The 20,383-nt window shown below is 39.1% G+C and overlaps 1 protein-coding gene across 1 annotated transcript in view; it reads right to left on the minus strand.

Annotated features, from left to right (window-relative positions):
* Positions 1 to 322: 322 nt before the first annotated feature.
* The window catches only part of LOC148640136 (T cell receptor alpha chain MC.7.G5-like), a 65,364-nt gene continuing 45,303 nt past the window's right edge, over positions 323 to 20,383 (minus strand). The window contains exons 3-7 of the mRNA XM_088621593.1: positions 14,974 to 15,035; positions 4,816 to 5,085; positions 3,276 to 3,350; positions 1,865 to 1,975; positions 323 to 785 (exon numbers count right to left, since the gene is read on the minus strand). Of these exons, the coding sequence (XP_088477719.1) occupies positions 1,866 to 1,975; positions 3,276 to 3,350; positions 4,816 to 5,085; positions 14,974 to 15,035 (517 nt within the window). The 3' untranslated portion in view covers positions 323 to 785; position 1,865. The remainder of the gene's footprint in view (positions 786 to 1,864; positions 1,976 to 3,275; positions 3,351 to 4,815; positions 5,086 to 14,973; positions 15,036 to 20,383) is intronic.

Consider the following 20,383-nt stretch of genomic DNA (forward strand, 5'->3'; position numbering starts at 1 on the left):
CCAGAGAAAGCACCATTAATTAGGATGAAACATATTTCTACCTTTATTTAACTAAATACCTCAGCAGAAATAAAATTCTCATTCATAATAAGGACTTGCAGACCCAACAATCAAGCATTTTATTTACCAGTGTTTACTGGACAGTCTGAAGCAGCCGTTGAACCTTCTGCCCTCTGGTTCGGCATCCTGAGCCCTAACCTCTACTGCCCAAAATTCACAAACACCAGCTGTAAAACAGGGATTCTTTACGAAAGCATTATACTCATTCACAAATACCTGGAGGCTTCTCCTGTACTGCGAAATTAATGAAAACATTCAGATGTGGCATCTGTAAAATAGTTTTATTGAATTGAATGAATTAGAATAAAGATAAATACATAATCAAGGCTTTTCACATGCAAGGTTAGCAAAGCAAACAGCAAGGTGAACAAGGACATGCAAAACTATTGGCAGAACAGGGGAACAGACAACAACATGCTCAAGTCCTATAAAAAAACTTTGCTGTCATCCACAGCATTCCAGCTCTGTTCAACCGTTCAGCTGGGCAGCAGGAATGATCAATATTCAACATGTCAAACAAGAATAAAGTAACAAAAACTTACTCTTATATAATGAATAATGGAATATGAGTTGCATGGCTATTACAGAGTTGAAATGATCTGAAACTTGACCTAAACTACAGAATAAGAAAAACAAAACTCTTCATCTTCCAACTACTATTCCAATCGGCACAGAATCCTGGTCTTCAAAGGTGTGGAAGATCTCATATCGGGATTCCAATAAATCTGTAAAATAACAATCGATCTCTTTTTACTCACTATTACTTTATGTTGTGCATTATTCCATGTTTTTTTTTAAATATTCAGCCCAGTCACATAGTGAAAAGGTCCTTTCTCATCTGAACTTATTCTTTTTGTGTAAATGTACTGAGCATCCAAAGACACTCATCACATATCTGCTCCACGCTTTGCATTGGGTTGCTGATGCTGTGTGTGGCTTTCTGTGCCTTTCCCGTGCAACATACAGTAGATGAGCATGTGAGCAATTGCTTGTCTCTGAGGCCAAGATACACATGCTTCCTTCCACTTGATGTGTCAGAGGGTCTGGCTCCTATCTATGGATTTCTATCAACACTCAAGAGGTTAAATTAGGCCAGCCATGAATAATCAATCGTCAAAATGATGTCACGGATATTTAATCAATTTTCAAAGTTGGCATTCTTCATTTTTTTAAAAACACATCCTTGCAGAACTGATGAGTTTGTTTTGGCACTCTGGATATATTATTAAATAAACACTTCTTTGGAAAATTAGGAGTACTATTTCTAGTTTGGCACCAATGCTTGTGTGGGGAGCTGTGTCAGAATTAGTTGGCTGCAAAGGAATAAGTTCTGTTGAAACTTGAAAAATAGAAATGAACGCTGAAAAACAGAGAGGAGAAATGTCTCTTTTTCGGCTACTGAGCCATCTTCGGGTGTGCGTATTTTCAACAGTGTTAAAGGCTCACCTTTGTTCTTTCAACAGTGTTGAAATCTCGGCAGTTGCAAAGTGATGTTTCTCCCTTTTATTTTTTCAACTTGGAATTAAACTTTACTTGTTCCTTTTGCAAAATCAGAAAATTGTATGTTTCTATTTCTCACATCTCTTATGTTCACACCAGTCAAATTATATAATCATATATACAGTATATATATATATTCAGTCGCCTTAAACAAGCAGCCAGGTTACAGGACATTACTCATGTATTGATATCCTGTATTGCCCTGCTGTCAGTCAGACCTCTATATCCCCAAACGGGGTGATGAGAGGGGGGAGGGGTACAGTGATTCTCATTGCATTGAGAAGTATTGTATCCGCAGACGTACCTTAAATGATCATGGCTCTGACAGTCATCAGCATATTGAACGTGACGGTTTTTGCAAACAGCATTCTCAACCCATTCACAGTCAGCGACATGAAATTCAGCTTGGCAAAATCTGAAATAAAAATGATTTATCAGGTGAAATATAATCACAAGTATTCACGAGCTGTTTGCACGTTGTGCGCTACTTGGAATGCTGGTAGAAATGAACTTATGAGATGCAAAGATTTATTATATTTAATGAGGTTATGACACTGAGCCAGTCATAGACAATTTTCGGATACTTATTCTGGCTTGATAAAAATGTAAATATCAGAACGATCGACACCAGACTGCAGGAGGCTGGGGAGTCTGTGTCAGTATTGATACATGTGGGATGCCTCTTCAGAAGAGAATATTTAAGGATCAAGGAGAAAACTCACTGTATGTCATGATGACCTAATACCCCAGATTTATGACCCTCTGGTTAGTCTGTGTCCTATTTGCAAAATGATTGTTTAATGTCAAATATGTTTGAAGTAGACATGTGCAGGATAACGTTCTGGAGACTATGTAAGTGAACTATAACTTAAATTACACAAAATGATAAGTATACATTTAAATTATACTGTATAATTTATGTATGTTGAACTATATATTTAGGTCACTCAAATTCTTTTTTTCTGTGGGGAAAAATATTTGATTCCGCATTTCCCCAACACAGAAATACTCAGCCTGAAGTGTGTTTGTGAATGAGAATCATTCTCTTTCTCAAGACGAGCTACTTGTTACGAATCAATCCTTCCTCCTGTTTAAAAAAAAATGAGCAATTTCTCTTTCAACTGTCTTTGCTGGGAAAAGGCAAAAAGACAACCCTAGCAGACAGTGAACATAGATATGAGAGATCACTTTATTGGCCCTATACAATTTCTTGCATTAAGAATTTGTCTTTTTCACATATCCCAGCTTGCTCTCCAGGAGACACACAGACAGGGAGAGAAGCCAGAAGTCAGAGCGGAGGGTCAGCCATTTATACGGCGCCCCTGGAGCAGCTGGGGTTAAGGGCCTTGCTCAGGGGCCCAACAGAGTCGGATTCCTCTGATGGCCATAGGATTTGAACTGGCAACCTTCTAGCCACAGGCACAGATCCTGAGCCACAGAGCCATTGCTCTGCCCTCTGTTTTTTAAGATAAGGCACATATGAAGGCAAAACGCTGGTGAATCCTACCAAACTACAGTGATTGCTACAGTAATAGTTCTCTTGCCTGGCCACTCCCAGGAAAAAATCCTGTTGTAATCAGTTAATAACCATCAATGATATTTCCCTTTCCACACACTGGGCTTCGTTAACGTATTTCTGCAGTGCACTAGATTGTGGACTTTCGACATGAGAAAAAAAAACATTTAAAAGGCATTACAAATACAGTACAATCTACCTTTGGTGTCTTTCTTTGCAGTATCATTTCTAGATTGGCATTCTTCCGTTTTCACAGCGGGTGTTGCGGTGGTAGCTTTATAAAAAGAAAGATCAATTTATTAGATAAATAAATTCATGACAAGAAGTCAGCAGCATTGACAGACGTCAAATTAATTTACAACTAAAAGTTTGTTCTGTTGTTCGTTCCAAAACAAGCATTGATGACTTCCTCTTGGTATTTCAGTCCATGTGCTGGTTTAAAATATTTATTAATAATTACTATTTCACAAAGCAGAAGCAGGCTCAGACTTCGCTGCGATGCTGAGCTGGAAAAAGTGTTGAGAAAATGGATGGACGGATAGTTCAGTAGATTTATTCAATCGCTGGTGCCAGAGGTCATGAAGATGCCTGAGAAAGATCCTTTAAATTGTTTGGGGCATAGAAATAAAAATTGTCTTTGAAAATTCTGTGCTTTCACATTAGCTGAAGGTCTTTGCTGTTAAATGCCTCTATATCGTGGCCTTTTTCGTTTGAGAATGCCAAAAATCTGTAATTCTTCTGTTATTTTTCTTTCATTGTTTTTTTTATTCAGTTGGAATGCTCAAGCATGGATAAAATTAAATAGCACAAAAAAGATCAAAATTACTTTCATTGATTTCCCTTTAAAAAACGTTATATATAATTATATGTACTGTATATCGTATAAAATAAATGCAATGCTATTTTCTGCACATCACGTTTGAAAAGAATCTCAAATTACAGAACCTAGATATTTAAATCTTCAACTTTGTGATTTTACATAAACGAAGCAGAACATTTTCTAAGAACACCAATTGCCCAATTATTTAACTGTAAAACAAAATCTCCCATAGCTGTTTCTGAGGCAAAAAGACAAGCTCCTTTCTTTAAGAATGGTCACACAGAAGTGCAGAAGTCAAAAAAGGTAAAGTTTTTTTTTTTAAAAGAAGCAGTTAAATCCTTTTCCAGTTTTAAAGAAAGTACAGATAGTAAAGCATTCTGTAGGAAAACATCTGAAAAACACTGATTTGGATTTGTAAAGATCAAACTTCTCTGAATGTCGACTCCTTTGAGAACTCGTTCCGTTTTTAATTCCAACTAGCTCGGCTGTCTGCAGGGGCTTATCTGAGGATATAGTGGACTAAAAAAGGTCTGTGAAGATCCAGTGAAATGACTAAGTATTTAGAAAAAAGTTAAAGGAAAAATTCTGCACTTTTGTTAAAATATTGCAGAACTAACTCAAGCACATCAGGTGACACCTCAATAGTAAAACATCGTTTGTCTTCTCCGACAGAAGCCACAGGTGCATTCTCCTGACTTTGGCCGAAACCAAAAGCAGAATGTCACATTGCCCTTTCACGGTTTTCTTGATACAGATATATTTGACTTTTATTCACTTTCTCTTCTTGCAGACTGAATCTTGCAATCATATTTCACTTCACCCCCCACATTCTGCATTCTGTGATTATGAAATGCTCGATAAACTGTTAGAAGTGTTGGGAAATGTAGAACCAAATGCAAATGTAGATGGAGAAACATACCCTTTTCGCTGTCTTGTTTTTTCTGAGACGCTCTTCCTTTATGTGTGCAGTTTTTAATTTCATTATCAGAAACTCCCGCCAAGTAATATAACCTGTCCTTTTTGGACAAAAGTGCCAAATCCTTAGAATGTGATGATACTTTGTCATTGTTGTCAGTCAAAGTCATATCTCCATCATTATCAAAGTACATTGATGCCAGGCAAGCTGTTGGTCCTTTATCATCAAATGGTTGCAGTACATTCAATGTGCCCTTCACTGTATCACTTCTTTCTGAAAGACAGAAATAAAAAGGTTTTTTATATACTCATTCCCATTTCCTGCCATATTTGATATTACTGGTGTTAACGTTTTGCAGGAAAGAGAGGAGAAACATTTATGAAATGCAGAGGATTCTGAATACGTTTTTATCTTTAAAAAAAAGGTATACAGAATCTCAGACTTCCACCTCCACTGTTGCTGATCACTGATTTATTAAGACATCAAGCAGTGAAATCAAAATCTGCCGTCAAACAGAATGTATTATATTTAATAAATCACTAAGATCCTTGTACTTGAATAAGCCTACATTACTATTGCCCTCTCTTTGAGTCAATTGTGTCTCAAGATTCTAATATTCAATTATACCTCATTGAACTATAGTACAGTATACCACTCAATACAATAGTGATCATTTTACACTTGATTTTCATTTAGAGTCTTGCAGGAAAGTCATACTGATATTCAGTGATTGAAAGTACTAATGTTTGATTCCTTATGCCCATATAATACCAGAAAGAGCACAGACATTAACTCATTAAAATGATCCTTGTTGATTACTTCAGTGTTGATTACTTCAGTAATCAACATTCAATAAGACATTAATAATTGTTTTTTGAAACAGAGGGGAAAACACTTATAGTAATAAACATTAGAGAAATAAACACTGGAGGTAAACCTGTCTAGCTTAGTACAGTATATTTAAAGCAGGTCTTACTAAAACGTATGTAAACATGTGCAATTGATAAACACAATCTTTTGCTTCTTTAGACAGATATTTTACAGATCTTACATTAGGCAAAATAAACCAGAACTACTGTTCCACTATATCCAGTAAAAGATATGTCAGTACGATTTTAATTACTTTTTAATTAGTCGGGCAAAATACATTCCAAAAATCAGAGATACAAATCCTTAAGAGATCACAACTTAATTAAAGATACCTATACGAAAAGGCTTACTTTAGACGGTACAATTGTAGTAATTATTCTTATTCACGCAGAAATTAAATCTTTTAGCTATCCTGTACAAACTTTCTTAAATGTATAATTTTGTCAGGGTCTAATTTATTTGCTATGAGCGACGTTAACCTGACGCGGGGTTCCTAAGTCATATTATCACGGTATTTCTGGATTTTGGCAACCGCCAGTAAGCAAAATTAGTTATCTGCTTGTTAAAAAGTAAATGCGTATTACATTAAAGTAAAAAAAGCCGGTTGAATTATGTGGTTTAACAAACACTTTGGTGTCGCTTCCAAATATAACATAATGTAATAAATAAAATACAATATAATAAACAGCAGTAACTCACCATTGTGAAGCCTGACGAAATACCTTTCGGATACAGTTTGGAAACTTTGGGCGTTATCATTTATATCATGGATAGCGATTATTTTTCCAAGAAAGGTTTCTAGAGGTCTTTTTATTACAGCTTCAATGTCGGGAAGCGTAGAACACAATCTCTATCAATACACAATCTAGCCCTACGCGATCAATAAAATAATATTGATCACTCACTGGACTGAAATGAAGATACTGTAGATGAAACAACTTACTTGGATTAACGTGTAGCATTGTGCCTTTTCCAAAAATCAGCGGTCGTACGACATAGTCACCCACCACAAAGCGCTGGCACGTTACAAAAAACGATAATATAACCTCACGCTAGAACATCAATCTGCAATACCGATAGTTAAAATATGGCCCATACTGATCTTCAATTTAAAGCGGGAGACAAAGGCGATTCTCTAAGTGTACGGACTGGGAGATAAAACCAAAAATATTTTCAAATTAATTGAGACTTTTAACGGAATTAGATCGAGAAACTTTAAATAAGAAACTGGAGACCCGGCGTTCTCACGAAGCTGCTCAAGGCCCTTAATTCATTTCTTTTTGGAGATAAATTTGAAGGTTTAACGGAGGCCTGTCTGTTCAGGGAAATAATACGTTTTCGTCAAGAATATACGCGTTCAGCCTCTTCACGGATATGCATGCTGAACTAATACCTCCAGGAGACTATATTTTCTAAGCATCTCCCCAACCATTCTAAGTTTATATTGCCACTTCTCGACCCGTTCTTTATCCCATGAGTTTTAAACAGCTCTCTGAACGGAACAAGGGAAATATCTTACTTGGTTTCACTGATAGGAGAGTTCCTTCTCCAAAAATCAGGGGTGCTATATCCCAGCCCACAGCGTTTGTGCAGCCGACAAGAACTCATTAAAATCTCGTCAGTATCACACTTGCACAGTGCAATACAGAACCGGACTGCAGAACCGAACAGTTACAATTATCCGAATATCAATACCACGATTATAATAGCTTAACCTTCCGAAGACACACATCTCGTGAAAAACATTGATCAGACCCAGATACAGTACTGATGGTTTACTTCAGCAGTCGCCGATGGGATTGAAGAAAAGGAAAAACGTCCTTCATATTTTACTTAAGTAAAGGTAATACATCTCCATTGATTCTAAAAAACGCCAACAACGGGTCTGAAGCGCTGTAGTCAGAAACACAGGGTCACTATTTATTCTCAAAATGTCCTTGGTAAGCACCTGTGGTCTGGACATCACAGCTGGTACCACATTAAACAACGATTAATCGATCATGTATCAATTTAAACTTATACTCAGATTTGTGGGACTTGTTGTTCTCAATAATGCCCTGGTAGATTGATATGATTACAATGTTTCAGCAATACCACAGAAAGACCTCTGTTAACGACTTCTGGAAAATAACTTTTTGTGACGTGCCTTACCAAGAAATTTTATTTTGTTTCGAATTTAAGCCAATGTTTATTACGTATATAAGATTAGATAACAAAGAGGAACCTTATCCTGTTTAGAAAAAAACGATCAGCCAACATAATATCTTATTTTGAAGGGTACAGACCCGGTGTTCTCACGAACCAGCTCACGGCCTTGAATTAATTTATTTTTGGAGAGAAATTTGAAGGTTTGACGGGGGCCCGGCTGTTCAGAGAAAGAACACGTTTTCAATAAGAATACACACTCGTACACCCTCTTCACCAATATAGGTGCTAAACTTACACCTCCAGGAGAGTATATTTCTTAAGGATCTCCCCAACCATTTTAACATTATATTGCCACGTCTCGACCTGTTCTTTATCCCATGGGTTTTAAACAGCTCTCTGAACGGAACAAGGGAAATATCTTACTTGGTTTTACTGATAGGAGAGTTCCTTCTCCAAAGATCAGGGGGAATCCACAGCGTTTGTGCAGCCGACAAGAACTCACTAAAATCTCGTCAGTATCAGCGCTGTGCTAATCACACTTGCACAGTGCAATACTGAACCGGACTGCAGAACCGAACAGTTACAATTATCCGAATATCAATACCACGATTATAATAGTTTAACCTTCCGAAGACACACATCTCGTGAAAAACATTGATCAGACCCAGATACAGTACTGATGGTTTACTTCAGCAGTCGCGCTGTAGTCAGAAACACAGAGCCGGAGTCGGGTCACTATTTCTTCTCAAAATGTCCTTGGTAAGCACCTGTGGTTTGGACATCACAGCTGGTACCACATTACAAAACGATTAATCGATCATTTAAAAATTTAGATTTATAATCAGAATTGTGGGTCTTGATGTTCTTAACCACAAACTCCCTGGTGGATTAACATTACAGTGTTTTAACAATACCACATAGGCCTTCTGTATATTAAAGTCTGCTGGAAAATAACGTTTTGTGACGTGCCCTAATAAGAAATTGAATTTACTTTCGGATTTCGGAAGTCAATGTGTATTACGAAAATCACATTGGATAACAACAAAGGGTCCAATTCTAACATCGCAACATCTTATTTTGAATTTTTTTGAAGGGTCATAAATTCGACGAGATAACGGCGGGGCTGTATGTTAAGCCGCACGAACGGACTCTAGCTAAACACTACGTACATTTTTCATCCAACCCTCCATGAATTAATATCATTTCATGTCTGGACAGGTGCCCGTCTCCTCTTTCAGAGCGCACTAAAGACGTCGATCTGAGTGAAATAGCAGCTCATCGTTCATTCCTTTCAGTAGAGAAGACGACAGCTGGGAGAGCACAGATACACACACTTAACAGGCTCGTCTCTCCGGTTCCCGCAACATGCGCTACTGCCGAGCAGAAAGATTTAAAAACAAAACACGGAAAAGGCGCACATAAAAAAAGAACTGAAATGAAAATGGTTTCTTACTTGGTTTTACCGTCAGCTGAGTTCCTTTCCCAAAAATTAGTGGCTGTGTTCTATCAAACCACAGCGATCGCGCACTTGTCAAAAAGTCGGTGTAAAACCCTCTTAATTGCGACTCTGTTTATGCTATTGTCTCCGGTCATAAAAACGTATTTTAATCAGTCGTTTAAATACGTTACATTTCTAAATTTTAAATGCTTGAGTATTCCGATTGTTACAGTTATGTGACTAATATGTTGGATAAAAGACAGTTACAATTATTCACATAGTTTGGGCTAAGAATCTGATGAATCAATTACGACAGTGTGACTACAGCCATAAAAACAGTAAAATAGACTGTTATACTGTATAATAAAACAATTACACTGTGTAATAAACTTCCCGAGTTAGGAAGGCTGAAAACGTTCATTTTTTTCTCTTAATTAACTACGAGATAGCTAATTAAAGACAGGTGATGCACGAACTAAGAGACTTGTGACTATTGTATATTTTATCACGATACAGTCCGTCTGCTTTATGGATATAAAATATAAATGATTTTCATATTACGTAGCTATATAAACGAAATAATGATTCTGGTCATATGATGTCTTCAGGAATACAGTATACAAGTCCCAGGAAGAATGTTCTGCACCCCAGTAGGATCTCTGATCTCAGTTTAAAGTAACTAAAACGAGCCTATGTATTAATTGTAAAAACCACTGTTTGCAAATAAAAGCATTACTAAAGGTTCTGTGACAAGAGATGCATCGTAAGCTTTATCGGAGCGTATTTCGCTAAGACGCCCGCTGTGTAGGAATATGGTTTTTCCCATCTCCGTGGGACGGAGCACCGCAGTTCCACACACAGGCAGTCGGAGAGACTGTTCTCTGGCCCCTGGATCCCTGGCTATAAACGGCAGGTCTAACACCGAGTCCTACACAGGCTCAGGGAGAGGAGGACATGAAGAATAGCGTACTTACTGGGTCGAACAGTCAGAGTCGTGCCTTTCCCGAAGATCAGCTTGTCTGTATAATCCACTTCACTGAATCTCAGACCAAAAACCCCTGATCCTCAACTCAGCCCTGGCACACTGTTTCTATCTGGAACCCACTTTCTACACTGACTGGAAACGTGTAAAACTGTCCGTCGAATGCTGGGAGCGGGGGGGGGGGGGGGATTTTAAACAGGATAAATAAGCACTATTAAAGGTTTAATACTTCATCGATGATCCATTTAAGATTTGGAGCTTAAATGACTTATTTCTTTAAAAACACATGAAAAGAAATTTCAGTATACAAAACGGGCGAACGACAGCTTACCTGCTTAAAAATGACGGATATCCAAGCTCTGTTAAACTGAATTTCCAAGCATATGATTATTTATCGGTTTTTGTAGGAGGCGTAATGGAGTTTCTATCACTGTGGTACGTCCCGTACACAATGGAAAAGGACCATACAAAAACCCAAAATGTAAACCCAATACCCAAACAGGATGAGAGCAAGAGATTGGTGAGAAGCTGGAACAGGAGGAACACAAACAGAGGAAGAATCGGATATTGCTTGCTCAGCTCCTCTCGAGGTTAGAGGTAACTTACTGAGTAGATGATCAATTAATTATAATAATTGATAATGCGGTAATCAGGTCAAGTATGAGCACGGTCCCTACATTGTCAGCTACCGACCTAAGCACTTACTGCACACAGCTAAACATGAGGAGCTCTCAGTCCTGGGTGATCCTAATTCAAGTGGAGCTGGGTGTGGAATTGAGTCAGACTGTATTTAAGAACTAATGGTGGTTGAATTGGACTAGCCCGATCTCAGACCTTTGGGCCGACAACCCGTGTCACAAGGGGAGTTGTAATCCAAGATGCTGAAGATGGAATTCTGTTCACCAGGGCACCCAGCAAGTGATGAGCAGAAGGCAGGATACACCCTGGGTCGGACGCCAGTCCATCGCAGGGCAGGCACATAAACACAGACACATAGCGAACAGTTTTCCCAGAAGCCAATGAATCTACCAGATTGCTTTTGGAAACCAGAGCACCCAGAGGAGTCCCACGCAAACACGGGGAGAACATGCAGACTCCACACGTATAGCACCCCAGGTCTGGAACTGCACGCAGGGCCTCAGAGCTGAGAGGCAGCGATGCTAACCACTGTGGCACCGGGCCACCTGTGTTTGATACACCACTGCAGTCTTGGTGAAGAGAGCTGTACAAAGGTGTGAGGGCCAACAGGTGCTGGTTTGTGATGAACAATGGCCTTGTGTCTCATCTGACAGTGACAGTAAACATTTCCAAGTTCCTTCGGTCAGGCTGTCGTGCAAGGAGACACCAGCACTCTGCAGAGGCAGAGCAGCTCAAAAATGGAGGCATTTCGGCACACGTGCAAAAACAGAGTCACCCCTGAGAGCCCTGATATCGTACTGTAACAGACTCTCGCTGGACAGCACGTCCTTGTCCACATATCGCTGGGGCCCCAGTCCTGGGGTCTGTGCGTTAGTTCACTTAGTGACAGGATGCAGCAGAGCTGTTTGATTGTTTTCTGCTCTGAACAATGTCAGAGCTCTGCCTTGTAGCTACTGCATTTCATTAGCAATGCAACAATCCACATTTTCAGGTAGAAAGAAAACTTTCCAAACTTCCCAATCAAGCACCTTTTTGCAATGAAGTGCAATTAAGGCCTCAGCTCTATTGATTCATTGAAGCTCAGCAGGAATGGACACCAGCTGATATCTCTTTGTCTAGGACTGGGAACTCCTGACTTCACTTCCATGCTTCTCCTGTTCAGCCACCTGAATGGCAGTATTTATAATGTGTCCACTGAGGAATACAGGTTGTGTTACAGAACAATATTGTGTTTGATTTGTTTTTTTTCTATTCATCATATTATTATTAAATTGAAATTTTCGTGAACGCCTTAAACACTGTTAGAAACTGTCAAGAAATGAAATAAAGATAAATGTTCCTGCATTCCATCACAGACTGCAATACAGCTGTGGGGGTTTTGCTGATACGTCAGAGTGAGATACGACGTTGTATAAATGAATGACATAGACACCATTTTCTCAATTTTGGGGGATTTCTCCATTTCTTTTTAGTTGTATTCTTTATTTGTAGATCGGTGGGTCGTCTTATGTTCATTCATATTTTTTTAAACAGTGGTTAAAAGTAACTGCCTTACTTATACTGGAATAATCGAAAACTAGAATGTTAAGATGGAGTTGTTTCGCTCAGGTTAATCTATAGTCATGTCCCTTTTCCTAATATCGCAGATCGTACGCAGCAGCTGTCGTGAACAGTACAACACCTCACAGAGACTGTACCACAGTCCACTCGGAGAGCGCATCGTTTGTCACCATTCCTGTTTCGATACTCAGCGTCTCTACCTGCAACGCGTATTTCTTCTACAATTGGGAACAGGTGGATTTGTTTTATATATTAGTATTTAACCAACTACCTGAATACTTTCATTCATCGATCAAATACCACAATGCACGAATGTAAAAGGAAAGTTTGATCGACATTGCGTCACCTAAAAAATTAAATCGTTGAAAACGAAGAATCAGTCCGCTTAAGATGTCACCAAATTGTCTCTCAAAGCATGTATCTGTGGGTTTTGTTTAAGATCATCTGAGCCTCTTTCGTAAGCTTTTTGTAAATTTTATCAAGGATTTGGGTGATAAATAAGAATATTTAATTTGTATTTTCACGCGGTATGGTGCATATACAGTATATATAATAACGAAAAACACACAGGGACAAAATAATTGGTTAAATCAAGCAAAAACCTAATATAACCCTCAAAAAACATTTTGGTGTCTTTTAAAATTAATAATAGTGAAGTGATTATGCTGACTTGACGCCTGTATTTATCATAATAAAGTTACATTACACCTTTTAATTATGAAGGAAGTTTTTCCTTCATATTTTACTTAAGTAAAGGTAATACATCTCCATTGATTCTAAAACACGCCAACAACGGGTCTGAAGCGCTGTAGTCAGAAACACAGAGCCGGAGTCGGGTCACTATTTATTCTCAAAATGTCCTTGGTAAGCACCTGTAGTCTGGACATCACAGCCGGTACCACATTACAAACCGATTAATCGATCATTTAACAATTTAGATTTATAATCAGAATTGTGGGTCTTGATGTTCTTAACCACAACCTCCCTGATGGATTAACATTACAGTGTTTTAACAATACCACATACAGTAGGCCTACTGTATACTAAAGTCTGCTGGAAAATAACTTTGTGTGACGTGCCTTACTAAGCAATTGAATTTAGTTTCGGATTTAAGTCAATGTGTATTACGAAACTCACACTGGATAACAAAAAAGGGTCCAATCCTAACATCGCAGCATCTTATTTTGAATTTTTTTGAAGGGTCATAAATTCGACGATAAAACGGCGGGGCTGTATGTTAAGCCGCACGAACGGACTCTAGCTAAACACTACGTACATTTTTCATCCAGCCCTCCATGAATTAATATCACTTCATGTCTGGACGGGTGCCCGTCTCCTCTTTCAGAGCGCACTAAAGACGTCGATCTGAGTGAAATAGCAGCTCATCGTTCATTCCTTTCAGTAGAGAAGACGACAGCTGGGAGAGCACAGATACTGTACACACACTTAACATGCTGGTCTCTCCGGTTCCCGCAACATGCGCTACCGCCGAGCAGAAAGATTTAAAAACAAAACACGGAAAAGGCGCACATAAAAAAAGAACTGAAATGAAAATGGTTTCTTACTTGGTTTTACCGTCAGCTGAGTTCCTTTCCCAAAAATTAGTGGCTGTGTTCTATCAAACCACAGCGATCGCGCACTTGTCAAAAAGTCGGTGTAAAACCCTCGTAATTGTGACTCTGTTTATGCTATAGTCTCCAGTCATAAAAACGTCTTTTAATCAGTCGTTTAAATACGTTACATTTCTAAATTTAAAATGCTTGAGTATTCCGATTGTTACAGTTATGTGACTAATATGTTGGATAAAAGACAGTTACAATTATTCACATAGTTTGGGCTAAGAATCTGATGAATCAATTACGACAGTGTGACTACAGCCATAAAAACAGTAAAATAGACTATTACACTGTATAATAAACCAATTACACTGTGTAATAAACTTCCCGAGTTAGGAAGGCTGAAAACGTTCACTTTTTTCTCTTAATTAACTACGAGATAGCTAATTAAAGACAGGTGATGCACGAACTAAGAGACTTGTGACTATTGTATATTTTATCACGATACAGTCCGTCTGCTTTATGGATATAAAATATAAATGATTTTCATATTACGTAGCTATATAAACGAAATAATGATTCTGGTCATATGATGTCTTCAGGAATACAGTATACAAGTCCCAGGAAGAATGTTCTGCACCCCAGTAGGATCTCTGATCTCAGTTTAAAGTAACTAAAACGAGCCTATGTATTAATTGTAAAAACCACTGTTTGCAAATAAAAGCATTACTAAAGGTTCTGTGACAAGAGATGCATCGTAAGCTTTATCGGAGCGTATTTCGCTAAGACGCCCGCTGTGTAGGAATATGGTTTTTCCCATCTCCGTGCGACGGAGCACCGCAGTTCCACATGCGGGCAGTCTGAGAGACTGTTCTCTGGCCCCTGGATCCCTGGCTATAAACGGCAGGTCTAACACCGAGTCCTACACGGGCTCAGGGAGAGGAGGACATGAAGAATAGCGTACTTACTGGGTCGAACAGTCAGAGTCGTGCCTTTCCCGAAGATCAGCTTGTCTGTATAATCCACTTCACTGAATCTCAGACCAAAAACCCCTGATCCTCAACTCAGCCCTGGCACACTGTTTCTATCTGGAACCCACTTTCTACACTGACTGGAAACGTGTAAAACTGTCCGTCGAATGCTGGGAGCGGGGGGAGATTTTAAACAGGATAAATAAGCACTATTAAAGGTTGAATACTTCATCGACGATCCAGTTAAGATTTGGAGCTTAAATGACTTATTTCTTTAAAAACACATGAAAAGAAATTTCAGTATACAAAACGGGCGAACGACAGCTTACCTGCTTAAAAACGACGGATATCCAAGCTCTGTTAAACTGAATTTCCAAGCATATGATTATTTATCGGTTTTTGTAGGAGGCGTAATGGAGTTTCTATCACTGTGGTACGTCCCATACACAATGGAAAAGGACCATACAAAAACCCAAAATGTAAACCCAATACCCAAACAGGATGAGAGCAAGAGATTGGCGAGAAGTTGGAACAGGAGGAACACAAACAGAGGAAGAATCAGATATTGCTTGCTCAGCTCCTCTCGAGGTTAGAGGTAACTTACTGAGTAGATGATAAATTAATTATAATAATTGATAATGCGGTAATCAGGTCAATGGTCAAGTATGAGCACGGTCCCTACATTGTCAGCTACCGACCTAAGCACTTACTGCACACAACTAAACATGAGGAGCTCTCAGTCCTGGGTGATCCTAATTCAAGTGGAGCAGGGTGTGGAATTGAGTCAGACGCCCTCGGGATGTTCGAATCAAACTGACCAAACTGGTCGACATATCAAAATCAAACTGGATTTGAGGTTTCTGTATTTAAGAACTAATGGTGGTTGAATTGGACTAGCCCGATCTCAGAGCTTTGGGCCGACAACCCGTGTCACAAGGGGAGATGTAATCCAAGATGCTAAAGATGGGATTCTGTTCACCAGGGCACCCAGCAAGTGATGAGCAGAAGGCAGGATACACCCTGGGTCGGACGCCAGTCCATCGCAGGGCAGGCACATGGACACAGACACATAGCGGACAGTTTTCCCAGAAGCCAATGAATCTACCAGATTGCTTTTGGAAACCAGAGCACCCAGAGGAGTCCCACGCAAACACGGGGAGAACATGCAGACTCCACACGTATAGCACCCCAGGTCTGGAACTGCACGCCGGGCCTCAGAGCTGAGAGGCAGCGATGCTAACCACTGTGGCACCGGGCCACCTGTGTTTGATACACCACTACAGTGTTGGTGAAGAGAGCTGTACAAAGGTGTGAGGGCCAACAGGTGCTGGTTTGTGATGAACAATGGCCTTGTGTCTCATCTGGCAGTGACAGTAAACATTTCCAAGTTCCTTCGGTCAGGCTGTCGTGCAAGGAAACACCAGCACTCTGCAGAGGCAGAGCAGCTCAACAATGGAGGCATTTTGGCACACATGCAATAACAGAGTCACCCCTGAGAGCCCCGATATCATACTGTAACAGACTCTCGCTGGACAGCACATCCTTGTCCACATATCGCTGGGGCCCCAGTCCTGGAGTCTGTGCATTAGTTCACTTAGTGACAGGATGCAGCAGAGCTGTTTGATTGTTTTCTGCTCTGAACAATGTCAGAGCTCTGCCTTGTAGCTACTGCATTTCATTAGCAATGCAACAATCCACATTTTCAGGTAGAAAGAAAACTTTCCAAACTTCCCAATCAAGCACCTTTTTGCAATGAAGTGCAATTATGGCCTCAGCTCTATTGGTTCATTGAAGCTCAGCAGGAATGCACACCAGCTGATATCTCTTTGTCTAGGACTGGGAACTCCTGACTTCACTTCCATGCTTCTCCTGTTCAGTCACCTGAATGGCAGTATTTATAATGCGTCCACTGAGGAATACAGGTTGTGTTACAGAACAATATTGTGTTTGATTTGTTTTTTATATTCATCACATTACTATTAAATTGAAATTTTCGTGAACGCCTTAAACACTCTCTGAAACGTGGTATTTTTGAGAGAAAAGCGCATTCAGTACATAGGAGTTAGCTTACAAACGCTTGAGCTGTTAGAAACTGTCAAGAAATGAAATAAAGGTCAATGTTCCTGCATTCCATCACAGACTGCAATACAGCTGTGGGGGTTTTGCTGATACGTCAGAGTGAGATACGACGTTGTATAAATGAATGACATAGACACCATTTTCTCAATTTTGGGGGATTTCTCCATTTTTTTAGTTGTATTCTTTATTTGCAGATCGGTGGGTCGTCTTATGTTCATTCATATTTTTTTAAACAGTGGTTAAAAGTAACTGCCTTAGTTATACTGGAATAATCGAAAACTAGAATGTTAAGAAGGAGTTGTTTCGCTCAGGTTAATCTATAGTCATGTCCCTTTTCCTAATATCGCAGATCGTACGCAGCAGCTGTCGTGAACAGTACAACACCTCTCACGGACTGCACCACAGTCCACTCGGAGAGCGCATCGTTTGTCACCATTCCTGTTTCGATACTCAGCGTCTCTACCTGCAACGCGTATTTCTTCTACAATTGGAAACAGGTGGATTTGTTATATATCCTAGTATTTAACCAACTACCTGAATACTTTCATTCATCGATCAAATACAACAACGCACGAATGTAAAAGGAAAGTTTGATCGACATTGCGTCACCTAAAAAATTAAACCGTTCCTCTTAAGCTGTCACTAAATTGTCTCTCAAAACATGTACAGCATCTATGGGTTTTGTTTAAGATCATCTGAGCCTTTTCGTAACCTTTTTATACGTTGTATCAATGATTTGGGTGATAAATAAGAATATTTCATTTGTATTTTCACGCGGTATAGTGCATATATAGTATATACAGAATAATAAAGAATACCACACAGGGACAAAATAAACCTAATATAACCCTCAAAAGACATTTTGGCTTCTTTTAAAATTAATAATAGTGAAGTGATTTTGCTAACTTAACATAACGATATCCACGCCTGTATTTGTCATAATAAATTTACATTATACCTTCAAATTATACTGGCAAAATATTGTAACGCTACAATATAGTGTATATATCCATACGCTATATTTTGTCAGTATAATCAGTCTAGCCTATGCTGATAAAGAGCACTACTGACGTGGATGAGAGATTTCGTTCGCTGTCCATTAACTCTGTTTTACAAGACCGAATAAAACGCATGTTTATATTGAAAATCAAAAGCTTTCTCGTACATTTCTCATACCGATAACGCACTGCTAGCTGAACTGACTGACTGCGCTGGACATCCCAATATATTTTCATAGAATCTCAAATGGGAGCAGGTAGCGATACTATCAAACACAATATATTCAACAAATAGAGTGAAAAAAGGACTTCTTCATTTCAGCCTGCACGCTCTGGTTATTTGTAGTTTTTAGATTTCGACTACTAAAAACGCGTGTTCATAAACATTGACAAATGTCAAAGGTAAAGGAAAGGATTTCAAACTTCTCTGGCTGGGAATTGAACCCGACAAGACTGATTTCAATTAAAAAAGGAACCATCGTTATTATTGAACTTCATGATACAGCTGAGGACGGCACATTCAGAGATACAGAACGGAATTCGGCTGCGCCTACGGACCTTACAGGCAGTCTCGGGGAATCAATCCCAGCCCAGACCTCTGCCTGAAAACCGCGGGTTCAAGACAGTCCGAGAACGACAGGAGAAGAAAGAAGATCATACTTACTGGGTCGGACAGTCAGAGTGGTTCCTTTTCCAAATATCAGCTTTATATCAACCACTTTATTAATCCTTATACCAAAAACCCCTGGTGCAAACCATTACAATCAAACTGTGCTTTATATATCATACTCTCTTCTGCGTTGTCTTATAGTGTATATTAGGTCCCAAAATGGAAATGTTGGAAATAATTAATGTTTGAAATGCTACAGATGAGGGCTACAGAGGCCTACAGATGAGGAGCTTACACAATTAAATGTATAAAGCAAAATGCGCAGTGCTCTAATTAAGACACTTTAAAAGTTGCCCCATTTAAAAAAAATGAGTATAAATACATAGTGAAATGTTTAAATATAGTAATGTATGAAATGCAGCTTACTTACCCCAAAATTGTAGACACCCATGCTCCCTTAAATGTATATTTTAATCAAATGTTTAATCGAAGGTTTTTGTACAAGGCCTTATGGAGCGTTTATCACTGTGGTACCCCAGTCCGCACAATGAAATACGATCGTACAAAAACCCTTAATATAAAACAATATCAAAACAGCGAGGGAAAGAGAGATCTTTTGGATGGGGAAGTCCAGAGAGGGAGAGAGAGAGACATGCACACAAACTAAGAGAGAGAGAGACAGCAGAAAATACAGTTTGCTCAATATTTCGTTTTGAAGCATGATACACTATTCCTGATGCTATTGGCATTACAGCTAGTGATCATGCTTGTGTAACTCCAGTCTATGAACATGAAATCTAGTACTTGACTGACCAGCCAATTACAGAATAAAAGTTCTTGGATTGGCTTTAAACAGCGCATTAAGAATCCTTTAATGTCTAAATGGTTCTTTGCAATTAGTTTCAAGTGAGGATTGAATCCCCTGATAAGCATGATGAGAAAATCAAGACAGAACCATGAGTGCTGAAAATGGAGTCGGGTTTACTATAGAATTGCAATTAGCATTTGTTTAAAAACAAAATTATGCATGCAAACCAGAGGAAGCTTTTAATTCTCCTCAGACATACTGTATGCTTGTCGTATACTCACATTGTCTTATTGGTGACAGAGGAGAATCTTAAAGAACACACAAATCCCTTTCTTGTGCATTACTGCCATCCTAATGATGAGTTGAAATGTCCTAGCTAGAGTGACTATGAATCCCTATGACTTGTAAATTACCACCAGTACCTCATTATTCATTGTTTTTTAGCCATCTAGCCCCTGTAGAGCCTCAGTGTCAGTCATGTCAAATGTAGTTAGTCCTGAAGGTGTTTGCTCTATAACACAGGGAATGTTATTGACATTCTATAGTAGAAAAAAACTGTGGGACGATTCTTTTAATCCAGTGTTTCCCTGGTCCTGATGACCCCCCACACCTGTTGGGTTTCGTCTCAGCCAAGCCCTCAGTCACACAGTCAAACCCCTACTAGCAAGAGTTTAGTTTGAACTGGTTGGCCTCAGCTCTTCAACATATTTGAGTCTTATCTATTGTATTTTGTAAGTGAAATAAAATCTCAGACCTGTGACTTGGAAGAAAATACATATATTCAAATGAAACAACCTCTTAGAGATTGAGTAAAGCTTCAGTTATCAGATGAAGGTGGGCTGGACTGAAAACCAGCAGGTGTGTGAGACACCAGGACCCGAATTGACAACCCCTGTGTTGTCTCTGTTGGTT

This window comes from Lepisosteus platostomus, chromosome 26 (assembly GCF_059453375.1).
Source record: "Lepisosteus platostomus isolate fLepPlt1 chromosome 26, fLepPlt1.hap1, whole genome shotgun sequence".
NCBI lineage: Eukaryota > Metazoa > Chordata > Actinopteri > Semionotiformes > Lepisosteidae > Lepisosteus > Lepisosteus platostomus.